This window comes from Dermacentor silvarum, chromosome 2 (genome assembly GCF_013339745.2).
Source record: "Dermacentor silvarum isolate Dsil-2018 chromosome 2, BIME_Dsil_1.4, whole genome shotgun sequence".
NCBI classification, from domain to species: domain Eukaryota; kingdom Metazoa; phylum Arthropoda; class Arachnida; order Ixodida; family Ixodidae; genus Dermacentor; species Dermacentor silvarum.
The window spans coordinates 218,750,355-218,766,684 of NC_051155.1; the positions used below are offsets into that span (position 1 = coordinate 218,750,355).

Sequence of the window (16,330 nt, forward strand, 5' to 3'; positions counted from 1 at the left end):
ATTTCGGTCCACAAGACATCGTGAACGCTGTTTCTTTTTTTCGAGGCTACCCACAAATTACGGCTTCCAGATGTTGTCCTACACTGTACCAAATACATTAAAAAAAATTTAACCTAACCGAGTAGTAATTGTGCGTCCTCTCAAAAACAGCCTTGTAAGTTCGAGTTCATTAATTACTTCACTGCTTCATGCGTTTTTTTCTCTTCAATTTGAGCTTTTCAATCATCTATTCACTTCTGTAAATGTTTGTGTGATGTCATATATAAAACCAAGAAGTGTTGAAGACACATTTCTTTTTTTTTTTTTGCTTTGATATTATGACATGTGTGCTCACTTTTCTACAATGATCCTCTGGTATGTGTATATATGCAGCATGTTATAATGTATTTTTGCGTAGTTCATTTCTGCTAGATACGGAAATCACCTGCCGTCTGTACTGCCTGGTTTTATGGAAGGGTGGGGCCAGTCAAGCTACCCTAATGCAGCTTTTTTCTTACGGTTCTCATTACAACATGTACTCCGTACATGCTGTAAGAAATAAACTCAAACTGAAGCTCAAATGGTCGGTATCCGTTTTTTTTTTTATGGCTTCCGGCTTCTATTTGGCGAAAGGTGGAATAGGCAGCCAGCGGATATAGAAGCGTTTACTACAAATCATAAGTGCAGGCTGCAGGCTTTTTTGCAAGATTGTCGCTCGGGTCAAAACAATGTAACTCAGTAACATTCTACAGCATTACGTGCGTTTGTCGGAACAACCCTTGCGTTTGAAGTAAGAGATCTTTTTGGCCAGGGGACAGTTAGCAGGGACGTTTACGGTTGTGCTTGGGGGGTGCTGGCTTTCTTTATTCTCTCTCTTTTTTACTTTCGGAAACTTCACTTGGACCATGTGGTGTTTTAAAATCATGGCGTCGTTAAAGGCGAAATCGCGGCTGAAGCGCCGGATTTCGTCCGCACGTAATAAAAAAAATGGAGATTCGAATTACCCAATGACATATCAGAGCAGTTCTGAGAAATCGTCGCTTGCATCTAGTAACGATTGAATTTGTTTCTTTCTCTTTTTGTTACAGAATCATCGGACTAGGCAAAAGCTATGACGAAGAAAATTATATCCAGTTTGTTCCAGGGGAGTGTTGTGTCCTCGCAGCCGTCCGGCGATAGGAAAGAGGATATGCAAATCCGCTCTGAGAAATCTGCTGTTATCAAAATTGGATCAGTGCTTTAGCGAACAACACGAATCTTCGTAAAGGCGACGCTCTGTTAGTGTGACAGCATCGTCTGTTGACTCTAATGTTATGGAAGATGCATTCGGGAACGTCTCCTGTCCCATAATAAACGCCGGTAGTGTTGGAAACGTCAGCGATGCCACTGATGCCGGCCCGGACGATATCCTTGGTCCTCGGTACCACAAGAGGGTTCGCATCGTCATCATCATCGTCATGATAGTTGCGTCTGTCGCCGGAAACATGGTCGTTTGCTGGAAGCTCGTCTTCAAGCGGCGTCACAGGCGCGTCTCCAAGGCGAGAGTGTTGTTCCTGAACCTCGCGATCGCGGACGTTCTGGTGGCTTGTATCACGATGACGTCGCAAGTGGTGTGGGAGGTGATGGGCCGTGTTTGGATAGCCGGTGATGTTTTCTGTCGCTTCTTCAAATTTATGCAGACGTTCGCGCTGGTCTCGTCCACTTACATGCTAGTGACCATCGCGGTGGACAGACATATCGCGATCGCCACGCCGCTGGCGCCCAGCCCGGACCCCTGGAAGTTGGCCGCCTTGACGTGGCTGGCTTCGTGCATGCCGTCGTTGCCGAACGTGTACGTGTTCCACAGTGTGGAAGTCGCGCCGGGGAAGTGCTTCTGCGCGTCAATCTTCTACGACCGCGGCACGCCTCTATACCACCGCCAGATCTACATGGGCTTCGTGTTCTTCATGGTGTTTGTGGCCCCACTTGTGCTGCTCTTCACATTCTACACGGGAATCCTGTGGACGATATGGAAGCACAGTTCCAGAAGCAGCAAAATGGGACAGCAGACAAGCTCTTCACTGCCGCGTGCCAAGGTGAGTTCGCCGCATGTATAAACCCCTTAAATCATTACCATTTAGGTACCTGTTAAGCGACTGACACACATGTCTGACGGCAGCATCTTGGATATAAGTTCCGGCTATGCTGCCAGATATACGTTCCGGCTATGCTGCTGAGGTCGTCAATGCAATGATCTTGTGTTTCTTTTCTTGGTGCGATATTATCCTGTTTTATGCTTGGTGATTACTCCCGCAGCCATTTCACGCTCAGTATCTTTTAATAAACTTGCTCATAAGAAAATTCCGTGGTGTTAGCAGCGACCAGAAATACTCGCGTGTGCTTTTGAAGCGAAGCTTTCTTTTGCCTCTTCCCCCTACTTTGTAGGTGGATGCTGACTTGCACAATGGTCCTGTCCCCGATATAATGCAAACTGGCCACCCTAATGTAGTGAAAACGGAGGTCCTTCAAGCCCGCAGGCGATATACATAACCGTTTCAGCACCACTGACATACCGGGACGTTTCCGCGTTTCTGTATCGCCATGTTCCTTTTGACATTCTCTTAGGCTAAAAAGAATGTGTGTACGACACCAAGAGAGCATTTGCCATTATCCGTGTCGATTTTTTTCGTTTCTTCACAATGAAAAATATACCGTTGTGTTCATTATATAATATCCGAGATAAAAACTCGACGCTAGGGGCGCGTCACCTCCGATAAAAGCCGACACTGAAAGGGTTAAGTGCGTACTTTTAACTACGGCGCAAACCTGTGCTCGTCGTCAAGCCGTCGTCGCCATCTTGTGTCCTTCAGAGTTAAGTGCTATTTTGCCATTGCATGCTGTCATAAATTATCCCGGTGTGGCCATCCCAGTGATATACGTTTGTACTTGTTTTCTGGGCTCCATATTTCCTCAAGCTACATTTTTGTATCCGAAGTACATCCTCTAACAGGCCTGGACAAATAAAAGCGTTAAATAATTAATTCATTCATAATAGTCTGTCGCCATCATTTCGTCGCCATCATTCGATCGCCATAATTCAGAATAGTATTCCACTGAGCTGGTTGGTTCATGGCTAACCGCAAAACGAAATGCGTTAAATGCCAATATGTTACCGCGTATCGCATTCCCCGTATCATGTGCCGAGCTTCTACCGCACAAGCAAGACGATGCCTCAATAAGCGGGCCAGAGAACATGTGGCCTCGTTCAAGGCAACAGCGACGTAGGGACACCTAGCGGCTCGCTGCAGAGTCTGTGCGTGCCAAGGCCATTTTTCTCATGTCAGCCTGTTAGGAAAAAGCAGCAACAAGCAAAATCTCGAAATCCTGGAGGCTATATTTAGAGCTTTCTTTAAAGATGGGAGCATGTGGTGTCAGCGCCACCTCAGTATAGCTGTGACAGCTAAAGAAAGAGAATATCTTTCCGCCAGTTAACTTCCGATCACGTATCGGTCCGCTTTGCATAGCCGATACCAAGTGCAGATTTTATTGCGATAGCAATTCTATGGACACTCCAAAGCGAATTTCTGCTTTCGGCGTCGTCGTCATCGGGGCCGTCGCCGTGAGGTTCCGTATGACGTTTACGGCGATGAAATCATCGCCGCGCTCCGGACGCTGTATTTATTTATTTATTTATTTATTTATTTATTTATTTATTTATTTATTTATTTATTTATTTATTTATTTATTTATTAGTTAGTTAGTTAGTTACCTGCATCGCCCCGTAGTGCATTACAGCAGGGAGGTTACAAACTTAACTCTCTAACTACCCTATTCTAACTCCCTATTCTAACTGAATCTAACTGCCCTATTCTGGATTTTTTGTAATTTATTTATTGTCGTCACAGTGCTGCTCCGGTGATTTTGTAGCTGACACTTGACAGCGTCATCGCCCACTTGGCATTGTTGCCAGCTTAGAATCGGAAAACGTTCAAATTCGTCAGTGGCTGGACACTGTTGTAGCTCGAAGGTCTCGAACAAATCAGTTGAAGACAAAGAACCACTGTCGACCAATTCCAGGCATACGTCGTCGAAAGGAAATCCATGAGGAAGGACCACTGTGGAAAAGTTCGCCGAAAACACCTGCGTGAGCAGTAGAAAACCTGTAAGGGTCACCACCATCTCGCCGGTTCCACGCCCCCTCTCACCGGTTCCACGCCCGTCGCTTGAGTGAGTGAAAGGGTGCGAGGGACGTGCGCTTTCACGGGGAGCGAACGCACGTCGGAGAGCAAACGCGCGTTCTGCGCCGTGCTCCCTGAAGGGCTGCAGAATTAAGCATCTCTTTCCTCCTTTTCATATATAGAGAGCAAACGCAACTTTTTCCGTCGCGCGAAATGCTGTGGGGGACGGGAGGGAGGGAGGGGAGGGGAGGCGATGTTTAGCTGCGAATCAAATGCGTATTTATATAAAAACGCCGCGCGCGTTCGGTGCGAACGCGGGAAAAACGCCGACGGCGTCGACAACAGCTATGCGCATTGCTGGCGCTGTTGCATGTCCAAGTTTATACAGCTGATAAAACTACTATCCTTACTCCGTATAGGTCTCTACTAATTTTCTATCGCAATTGATGCTTCGCCTTTCGGGTGAAACTGGGACAATTCTTTTTTGCATCTGTTATTAGTTTTTTTTTGCGTGTGTACCACTCTTTATGTAGCCGCATGCACAAAAATAAAGCTCAGTTGATAGTTCCGCGATGTCCTTGTCAGCCTTTCTTTGTCACGTGATGTTCAGTTCAGCTGTTCAAACTCGCATCGTCATAATTCCTTCGTCGGTGTAATTCCTTCGGTGTCGTAATCAGGCAGACGTCATCCCATCGCCATGATGCTATCGCCGCTATGGCGTATTCGTCCCAGTCATTGTCATGCCATCGGGGTCATGCTGCCATCGTCATGCATCGTCGTCATTCGAGAATTGTCGCATCGTTGTCGTCACCCCGTTGTCGTATCCCTTTGTGGTCATACCGTGGTCGTGATTACAGCATTGTCGTCTTTCTGTCGTCATTATTCCGTCATCGCCATTGCGTCACCGTTATAAGTACAGTCATGATGCCGTTGCGGTCATTCCATTGTCGCAATAGCATTGTCCTCTTGCCATCGTCGTGAATTCATCGTAGCCACCCCTTCGCCGCCGCGCGTGGGATCCGCATATCAGAGAGTTGGAGAAAGAAACTTTAACTAAGAAATGAGCAGGTGCGAGTCTGAGCCCTAGGCAGGTCGCATCCTCATTCAAGGAATCCGTGGGTACTGGCCGTTCGTCGGCCGCAAGTTAATGCTGAGCGAACTGTTTCCCGGTGAAAATGTGTCAAATTTTCAAATGGTCGCAAAAAAAAAATGGCTTTCCTCGCGAACACTATTGAAAGCTTCGTTTAATCTAATTCCCACAGCGCGTGGCATCTTCCAGATTTTTAAAACTTTTCTTACCCGTGTGACAAGTTAAGACGTGCACTCATTATCCAATTGATCCAGGAGCTCTTATCCTTACGCTGAAGATGAAGCCACTTTTTGCTGGCTTTGTTCAACGGACAATAGAGTGCGCTTACAAGTGGATTGGTAGTAGAAGATAAAAGAACAGCGTGCATTCACGTGGCTGGCCGAGCGCATTAGTTGCTGACGTGATGAAACAGTCTTTCTTTGTATTTTGAACCTGGCTTCCTAAAACAAGTGAATGAAGAAGGGTCGCAGAAAAGCAACAGAGCCCTTCGCGAAAGCGAACTCCCTGAAGTGAGTTTAAGTAGTAAACTTTTAAAGTTACTTAATACGCTGTTTGGACCACATTAAATTTTGTCATGAAGAAATGAAAATGTACACTGGAAAGAAAAGAGAGCGAGAGAAAAAAGGGAAAGAGAGGCCAGAGAAGCGCGCAACGATTGCGCAAAGGTGAGCCACCCATTACAATGAGGAACGAGTAGGCATTCGGGAACGCCATACTCAGCCACAAGCGACACCATAGCAATGCATTTCAGCGGGAGATGCCTTGTAAGCACTTGGGGCTTCAGGGAAGGGCAGAGAGTTCGCAGGAGACCGTTTGTGAGACGAGGACTTTCAGTCAGCTTGTTCCACAATCGCCTTGCTAACTGCTCACATAGTTCACATAGTTCACCATTCACGATCGTTCTCTGTTTCGCGGACAAATTTCAGGAGCTGAAACACCTCCCTCCTAGATATACAGTGTCCTCACGAGACCCAAATGCCTTAACAACTTAAGAACTGTTGCGAGTTTTCATAAATGCGAAGGCAAAGGGGTTTCCTCCAGTGCACTAAATAGGGTGCCACCTGTTGGAGTGTGCCCGCTTCCGGGCTTGAACAATTCCTAATTCTAGGTTCTGCAGCACTCGTTTTACGAAGCCGTCAATATATCCGGCACAAACACGCCAATTAAGGCTCACGGAATGAACTAAGTCAGCACGTCTATCCAACAGGACGGACACACTTCGCGCAGGCCTACTTCCTCTGGCTATCGCCGATCCTCTCGATCCATAAGTTTCGAACTCCTTTCAAGTTGACCTGTATAGCCCGCGTCCGCTATATAGGTATTCCGTTCTACATACCAGTAACCGGCTTATAATTAGGGTCCTTATTCCATATCACATGGCGCCATTTGAGTCGACGTTGTCTGGATAACGCCCAGCGTGTTGTGCTCCGTGTCAAGCTTCTTGTGTCATCGGCTGTTGTTACCAGATGGACTGTGACAGACTTCCGACCACACCCCATGTTACAGGTGGCGCTCGGGCGGAGCAATTGCCGGCAACCTCTGCGAGGTTAGATCTGCCTGCCGCGACCAACACTCCTCTTCCTCTTCCTACTCCGCCGAACCAACTTGTACTCAACGCCCCGCAACCTATTCGACAAGCGCGTATTAGCGGTGACGAAAGGAAGCCGAGTTTTAAGTTCGTGGCAACACCTTATTCACGTTTGACGTCATTTCAGCCTTCGCGACCTCTCGCGGGTATACATTTGCGCCAGGAGACGCAGAATTGCGAATTGAGCATCTAACTCCGTTGACCGTATTCGTTAGTGCAAAAGCAAAGAACGTTTACATTGTGTATTAGCAAAACGGGACATAAAAGAGGGAGAGAGAATGCTCAACAGTATTGCGTTTCACTGGCTCAATATAAAAGGTGCCGCATGCGCATCTGAGATCTTATTCAACGCGCTTCCATTGACAACCAAGGATACAAAATGAGGAGCACAGGATCAGAACTGGTATCCGAAAATAAATTTGTACGTATGCGTTCTATCGTCATACCACAGCGATCACTTCATTGCCACGTCGATCCCATTCGCGAATGGTGGGTGTCCGAGTGGCAGTGAATGTTGAAATCATCTTACAGAAGAGAATGTGTGTGAATACCTGTCCAGGTGTGACGCCAAGAGGTGTTGCAAAGCCGGTTCAAAGAGAGCGCCAGTGTCGAAATCTTTCACTAAAACATGACACGTGTGTCACGGCTTTGTTAATCATTTGCTGCGGTGGCTTTCCCACGAATCTTCGTTCCTTTTCTTTTTCGTGACATAATCGAAGTTCTGCCCGAAAGCCCGCACACTTATCAAAGTGTTCTGAAATCCTGCATGAATTGAGAAAGGCTTTTCGGCGTCTTCGTCATATTTCACTCGGAGTTTTCAAAAATTGCATGAGTGCGTGGTTTGGCTGTGCAGAATTGCATGGAATGGTTCTGTTCTAAGCGCTGTAATTCCGGGCTGCGATATAGGCAGGATTACATGATCGAAAGGCTAAAGGAGGGCCGTAAAAACAATATGTTAAAGTAATTACTGCCCTGACAAGCTTCGACGTTCAAAATTCAGCTTAGGTGTCGCCACTGCAGGAGCACAACGAAGTTTTGAAAGATGTGGTGATAATGAGGAATAATAATAAGTTTCAGCACATAATAGGAACTTGGCACGACGTTATTTCAGGCTTGTTTGCAACGACAAGAAATAAGTTATTTTATAAGGTAATGAGCGCAATAAATAATTCAACAGTATGTTTGATACGACCAAATGTATATCGATAAAATCTTAGGGGAGGGAGAGTATACAGGTAACTGTGGCGAGCTTCCTTTTACTTTGTTCTCTCGATCTCGAATAAATAGTTGTTATTCAGTGCCTGAACCGGGTGTGCGTATTTTTGTTTGTGGTCGTATGTTTCGCGCTGAAATATTGCATTTCGTCGTTCTTTTCCGTAGTTCATTCATTGTTTGACGGGTTGCGGGAGCGTGATGTTGAGGCAAAACGTCAGCGTCGTCTAGCCCTCAAGGAACCAGACAACGGTAGTGCACGCCTCGGCAACGCTAGCGCCAACGTCTCCGGTGCGACGGCCAGGTTTCAACGCGTGTTTCTCAACCGGAACTTCGGAGCCAGCTGCAGTGCGTGTGACTGGTTGTGGTTCGAGCACAACGTGGTACTCGTCAGTGCAATTCGTTCGGAGGAACACCGAAGAAACACACGACAAGCTTCGCTTACCCCCATCTTCTCGACAGTGGAGGGACTACTGTTATTTTATACTTGCCATCTCAATAACTATCGGAGTTTTCTATGGCACTTAATTTTTTTTATAATGTTCATGTTTTCACCCTCCTATCTCAGTATTTCACTAACCTCGGTGAGCGGTCTCGTGACCATATTGCCAAGCGCTTGTGCCACTTGCTCCCAGAAGAAAACAAGGACGGTCTAGTTCTCGATTACAACAATGGATGAACAAGCTCGAACGTTTGTAAACTACAATACCTTCAAGCAGTCCTTGCGATCTGTGATTTCGTCACTTTCTGAGGCGTTCAATGAAGAAAAGACGAAGATTACTTGTTCAGCCCTTGAAAAATCTAGCAAGCAGTCGGAATTCAGAATTCGATCTAATAATGGTTACTCCTACAACCCTTGGTAGAATACCGACTGTTCACGCGATTACAAAAGAAGGCAAGCAGCCTGGAAAAAATTGTTATATAACCAGTGTCCAAAAAGTTGGAGTGATTATAAATTCTACAGAACTATATTTAAACATACAGTTTCTAAAGCAAAATACGACTATGATTGCAAACATTTCGAATATCTATCTAAATCTAAAAACAAGCGAGCGCTTTTCACTTTTCTTCGTGGCAGAAAGATTCCTCCGCGTCCGAGTAACATTGACTCGATGGTTTTCACTAGTGAAGAGATGACGCAAATGGTAGAAAAATTGCAAAGGGTATAGAAATCCGGTTCACGTCCTTGTTATCGCCATCTTCCAGGTTACGCATACGGTCCGATGATTTTACGGAGATCACTATGTTAGAACTGGCCACATCAGTGGAAAGTATGCCACATGCCGCCCCTGGTGTTGACGAAATAACCTCAAAAATGATAAAAATTTTGTTCAAGGAGTCCCCAGATGATCTTTTAGACGTAGTGAATTATTCTATTCAATTTTCGTGGATACCTTCCAGTTGGAAACTCGCTAAAATTATTCTGGTTCTTAAAAATAATGGTGACGGATACACGCTTGATAATATTCGACCAATTGCTCTAACCTCCAATTTAGTGAAATTAATAGAAAGAATTCTAAATTTTCGTCTGAAAAAATTAGTAGAGGACAAAGAAGCGCTCAGCCCTTTCCAAATTGGCTTTAGATATGGCTGTTCCATTTGGAACGCTCATATGGACCTGGAAAGCCGTATAAACTAGCACGTCACCAGAGAAAAATTGCAGCTCTAGTAACTTTAGATATATCAAAAGCTTACGATAGTGTAGAACACGAAGTTTTATTGAATCCATTAATTAACCTTGATTTCCCAAAATACATAACTAAATGGTTTAGCGAGTTTCTGACTGACCAAAAATTTTATTGTTCTTTGAAAGGATGTTCTTCAAATAGTCGTCGACAACCTCGTGGAGTTCCCCTAGGAGCTGTCACGTCCCCTTTATTATTTAATATATTACTAAGCTCTATACCTTGTCATAATGACATATACATATGTCTACGCAGATGACATTGCTTTTTTTTGCACCTGACATTGACATCCACTCTTTATATAATCGATTACAAGCATACCTGTGCGCCATAGAGAACTGGTTACTGGATATTCGCCTCTCCCTAAATGTCAGTAAATGCGCAATAATAGTTTTTCCTTTAATAGATCCAGATAAACCTAACCTACCGCCTTCAGAACATACCTCAGGTGGACTAGGTAAAACACCTGGGCCTAATATACGATGACCCGCTAAATTGGTGCACGCACATTGAATACATAAATAAAAAAGAGGTGCGATCGATTGGAATGCTAAGAAGGCTTTGCAATAGTCGATGAGGAATGCGGAGAGACTCTCTTGTGATGATTTATAAAATGTACATACGGCCAATTTTGGAATTCGGATGTGTTCTATATTCAGGTGCGCCGGCATATAAATTACATCCCCTTGTTCTTCTAGAACGGGAAGCTTTACGCCTGTGCCTTGGATTGCCAAAGTTCGTTGCCAACAATGTATTATACCTTGAAACACATTTACCTTCTCTTTTGTGCAGATTTCGGTTATTAACGGTCCAAACATTTTTAAAAATGTATGAATTCCCTATAAATTACAAATCATTTTCATTTCCAGTCCTGCAATATTTTTTACAATCTTCCTGGCCCCGGTTTCACACTCCTCAGGTCGTTTTCGTGCAGGCACTTGTTGGTCCCTTAGATGTACGATTATGTGAGATCCCTCCAATTTGCAGTGACATGGTCATAGGGATGTTGGTGCAGCTGTTGTGGGGTACATAATTGAATCAGGACAATTTCCTTGCTAAATTCTTAAATTTTATATGAATAAATTCCTTTCGTCATTCAAAAATTTTCAAAAGTGATCCTTATTAGACCCCGATAATAGTTTTCCTTCAATCACCCGATTCTCTGCCAATCCCCCATAGTGGGTACGAGCCACTTTTGAAACCAAGCAAGCAAGCAAGCAAGCAAGCTGGTGCCTTGGTCTTTTATCGGTGCTGCGCTGCCCCTTTGGCGACTTGAACTTAATTTCCTTAACGGCCTCTTTTAGAAGTCACCTGTTCATTAACCATGACATTTTTCTGGTGGAGGCGCGGGGTATTCTCGACCTATGCAACAGACCCCTCCCAGCAGCAGGAAGGTTCGACCGATACCGGAGCTCACGCCAGTACACCGTGCCAGCCGGAGAATCCAGGGATTGGCCCCTGAGTTTGAGCCTTTACCTGAGAGGACAACGACAACGTCGGCAGGTATGGATGCTACATCCGGTACTACCTCGACTAACCCTGCGACGGCTGCTCCGATGCCTCCTCATTTCACGCTGCAAAAACCGTGCGTGCCAAGTCCCTTCCACGGCGACATTCTTGAAGACGTGGAAGACTGGCTGGCGGACTTCGAGCGCGTAGCTGAGTTCAATGGATGAGACGACGAAACGAAGCACCGAAACGTTTACTTCAGTCTGTTGGATGGTGCTCGCACGTGGTTCCAGAACCACGAAGACGTCCTGACAACATGGCGTGAGTTCTGTCGTAGGCTCTTGGGCCCTCCAGTCGCACATTCAGAAGCGTAATGAGAGTGTGGCTATGTATTACGTAGGAAGACATGGTGCGTCTCTTCAGGCGAGCTGACCCTACCATGTCGGAAGACAAGAAGCTGCGTCACTTGATGCGAGGCGTAAAAGATCAGCTTTTTGGTGGACTCGTTCGTAGCCCACCCAAATTGGTTGCGGAGTTTCTCACTGAAGCCGTCGCCATGGAGAATGCCCTGTACCAGCGCTCGCACCAGTACGATCGGCGAGTGAACCCTTCTTCTGCTAGTGAACCCCTCTTCTGAACCCCGCAAATTGCTCGCGGATTGTCATCATTTTTTTTTACGACAGGGCGTTCTATACAAGAAGAATTCTGCCGCCAGCAAAAAACCCATTTTTTGGTCGTACCAGCAGAGCTTCGTGACGAAATCCTGTTCGCATGCCACGACGAGCCTGCGTCTGGCCACTTGGGTTTCACTCGAATCCTTGTTAGGTTACGGAAATCGTACTACTGGCCGAAACTCGCCGATTGTGTTAAACGATACGTCCAAGCCTGCCGTGAATGCCAGCGCCTAATGTCACCGAATGTGAAGCCTGCGGGATGGTTGAATCCTATCGAGCCGCCTCGAGGACCCTTCGATCAAGCCGGCATGGACCTCCTGGGCACGTTTCCGTTGTCTACTTCCGGAAACAAGTGGATAATCATCGCCACAGACTATTTAACCCGCTATGCTGAAATAAAGGCTCTTCCTAAAGGCAGATCTTCTGAGACTGTACAGTTTTTCGTACAGAGCATCGTACTATGCCATGGCGCCCCATCTTGTGTCATCACAGATCGAGGAGCGGCGTTTACGGCAAGGCTGCTAGCAGAAGTTTTTCAACTGAGTTACACCACACACTGAAAGACGACTGCCTATCACCCTCAAGCAAATGGCTTGACCGAAAGGCTTAACAGAACGATCACCGACATGCTGTCGATGTACATAGACGTGAAGCATAAGACGTGGGACGAGGTATTACCGCACGTCACGTTTGCGTACAACACCGCTACGCAAGAGACCACACGCTTCACGCCGTTTTCTCTTGTTTACGGTCGTGAAGTTCAGACGATGTTAGAAGCCATGTTACCATGTGACAATTCTGACAATCTTGATGAAGACATCGGGCGTTTCGTGCAGCGTGCCGAGGAAGCACGCCAACTGGCTCGCATGAACATCAGAAAACAACAGTGTATTGACGCGCGACGCTACAACCTCCTCCACCGACAAGTTGAGTACAAACCGGGTGACCGAGTGTTAGTTTGGACCCCCGTCCGCCGTAAGAGCCGTTTCGGAAAAACTTTTTAGTCGGTACTTCGACCCTTACAAAGTGCTTCGGCGACTGAGTGACCTCAATTATGAAGTTCTTCCGGACGGCACCCAGCCAGCACGACGCCTACAACCGCGGCCTGAGATTGTACACGTCGTGTGGTTAAAACCATATCACACCCCATAATAGTCATGGTTTCCGGACCATTACGTTTGTCCTAGGACAAGACTTTCTGCCCGTCAATGTTTTGTTTAGCATCGAGTCGATGCTCTTCTGGGAGGAGGGGTAATGCCACGCGCTTGTGTCACTTGCTCCCAGAAAAAGACGAGGATGGTTTAGTTCTCGAGCCTTGGTCTTTTGTCGGTTCTGCGTTGGCCCTTTGGCGACTCAGACTTACCTTAACGGCCTCTTTATAGCGAAGCTATATACCTCTACCAACCAACGGTTCTTTCGTGTTCCCAGCAAAAAACTTCCGCCAAAGTGGGCCGATCCTGGCCATTGTGCAGTAAGGGTCCAAGCTCGTGTGCCCAGCAAAAAACTTCCGCCAAAGTGGGCCGATCCTGGCGATAGTGCAGAAAGGGTCCAAGCTCATTGGCACATACCAGGGACCAAAAAAAAAAAAGAGAGAAAGAAAGGAAGAAAGAGAGAGAAAGAAAGAGAGAATCACCACGAATGTCACAGAAAGAGAGAGAGAAAGAAATATATAATATATATATATATATAAAGAGAGAGAGAGAGAGTAAAATAGAGAGAGAAAGAACGAGAGAGAACGAATGAAAATCACCACAAAAGTGAGAGAAACAAAGAAACAGGAAGGAAGAAAGAGATATAGAAAAACATAAATAGAGAAAGAAATAAAAGGAGAGAGAGAGAGAGAGAGAAAGAAAGAAAATCACCATGAAAGTCAGATACACATACGACAAGCTTCGCTTACCCCATTTCTCGACAGGGGAAGGGCTGGTGATTTTTAGGAGTCATCTGTTCATTAAACGTGGCAATATTAGCATGCTTATCATGAATGAGGAGCATGTACGGGTGTGTGTAGTGTCAGTATTAAGGTTGGCTGTCGTGGCTTGCATTGCAAAATATTTCAGTTCTTTATTTTGTTTTCCTGTTTTGCATACAAACGTGTGAAGATGTAAATTTCAAAGTCAGCGCTCCAATATATTTATGCTTTTCATCGGGAGGATTTCCTGCAAGGTATATGTTGGGAATAGTTTTAACGCGTGTTGTTGTCCTGTCTGTGCTCGTAGTGATCGATCATTGAGACATCACAAAGCTGTCTATTCGAAACTTACAAAGTTTCACTAAGAGAGACGCATGCAGGCGCAAGGACATGAATACAGTGATTGCAACCCCCCCCCCCCCCCCCCCCAAAAAAAAAAAAAAAAAATCCTGCCCACTTCTTTCTCCCCTTCTCCACTTCGTCGTTCCATGTAGTTAACGATGCTAACTCAAACATGCGTTTCAGCACTTCTCAACTCTTTCTCAGCGATTTCTTTTTCTGGGCTACCTTAATTCCCCAAGGCTTGGTACTGGTGGCTCCACAGAAGTAATTACTCTCTACCTTGTCCTCGTCTACATTTCTCGTGACGCCACGGGGCCTGGTGATTTATAACACCGCGTGTCTTCGCCGTTGAGGTTTTGTAAAGCTAGGGACCTTTGTGTCCGCACTCTACGCCCCAGGGTAATGACGATGACACAGAAAACTTCACCGCGAACTCAAAAAGGAAGAAGAGGACAGAGGAAAATACGACACGTGCGAAATGTGACATGTCGCAAGGCTAGCAAAAGCAAAGACGGAAATAAAAAATAAGGGAAGGCGGAGCTATAACGACGGAATAATGATACGGTGAACGCAAAGACACCCCAACCATATTCAAATATTGCGCAAACAGCAGCCTTCGGATGCCTCAAGGCGATGAGAGAGGCTCACAAGTATAGGGCGAGTTATCTGTGACGGCGTTGTAAGAAGCGGGCGAATAATCGCAGGACAGTTGAATAATTTCTCATTACGTGAAACATCAATAAAGATAAGAACGACAACGTGAAAAAAAAAGTGAGGTCAAGATTAGAGTGCTCTTGGCTTTCATATACGCTTCACACGTTACCCTAAACAACTAATACAAGCGTGGAAAACGTGTAACAAAAATGATGAGTTTTCAGCTTCTACGTTAGTCACTGTGCCCTTAATTTGTGTGTAATAGCTCATTTGCGTCTATTCAAAATCACCCGCGCGCATATCCTACAAAGTGCTCAGAGATCGACTCCCAACGCAGTCGTTCCGTTGGACCTGACTAAAATTAGACGGTAGAGCCTCAACAGAAATCTACAGGTACGAGTACCTGTAGATTCATACATACGCTGTAGACATAAACGGTAAATGAAAATTTCTAAAGAAAACGAAAAGGAAAATGCAATCAAACGACAAGCAAGAACAAGAAAGCGAATAGCCTTGTGCTGCTGTGTGGAGATTAATTATTCAGTGAAGGCGGTGGTGGGTGGAGGCAGTCCTTGGTTTCTAAATCTGTAGATAGCTGAATATATAATTATAGCCTGGTTCTTGTTGTTGTGCGCCAACTTACGCCTTCTGCTCGCATTTCTTGACGCAGGTAAAGACGCTCAAAATGACGGCCGTGGTGTTCGGCGCCTTCCTTGTGACCAACGTGCCGTACATGGTCCAGGAAGTGATCCTGGCTTTCGGCAACCCCGGCATCCTGGACGCCAACGTGGTCGCACTCTTCGGTGTCATCTCCGCTTCGAACAGTGCCATCAACCCCTACATCTTCCTTTACTTTGAAAACAGGCAGCGCCGTGGTACGCGGAGTGCCCTAAGCAGAATGCTAAAACGACTTCCTTGCCTGGGCAGCCGACTAGCTGTCACAGACAGGGGCTCCCAACAAATGGTCATGTTGACGGTGAACTACTCGGGCAGGCACTCGCGTACTGTGACCACGGTGAACTGTGACTCTTGCGCATGCTTGGAGAAGACCCACTGTTGATATCGCGACGTTATTGCGAGCCTTTTAAAAGCAGCTATGGGATAGAACGATGAGCGATGCTCAATGCAATCTGAAACATGGTGTCAGTTACCTCGTTTTCTGAAACTGGGCGACCTACTCAGAGAATTACGAGTTGAAAACGACCGGACCCTACTGCTTGCTTGCAAGTGTCAATTTCGGACGGCCATGTACATCATACCTACACTAAAGTACCTACTACGAACTGAAAGCCCCAACTGCACACCCGAACATTCTTACCGCGTGCTCATAAGGATCAAAATGTTCAACTATTGGTGCTTCATGCCTACTTTGAATCCCAACATTTGATTGGTGCCTATATAAGTACCGTTTAAATGTGCGGCTCTGCAAGTTGTCTGGGTACCTACGCGCCCTTATTTTTTAATTTAATTCATGTGGTAGGGGGCACCGTAACCATGTTTTGTTGTCCGAACTTCTTATGCAAGATATCAATCCTCATCTCACGATATCGATTGCAGAATATTACTCGCCTCTCACAATATTACAATG

At 45.8% G+C, this 16,330-nt stretch overlaps 1 protein-coding gene across 1 annotated transcript; it reads left to right on the forward strand.

Annotated features, from left to right (window-relative positions):
* Positions 1 to 1,214: 1,214 nt before the first annotated feature.
* LOC119441227 (vasopressin V1a receptor) lies at positions 1,215 to 15,802 on the forward strand. The gene is made up of 3 exons (XM_049663021.1): positions 1,215 to 2,054; positions 2,404 to 2,463; positions 15,413 to 15,802. The coding sequence occupies exons 1-3, from the start codon at positions 1,293 to 1,295 to the stop codon at positions 15,800 to 15,802; spliced, it is 1,212 nt and encodes a 403-aa protein (XP_049518978.1). The 5' UTR covers positions 1,215 to 1,292.
* Positions 15,803 to 16,330: the final 528 nt, after the last annotated feature.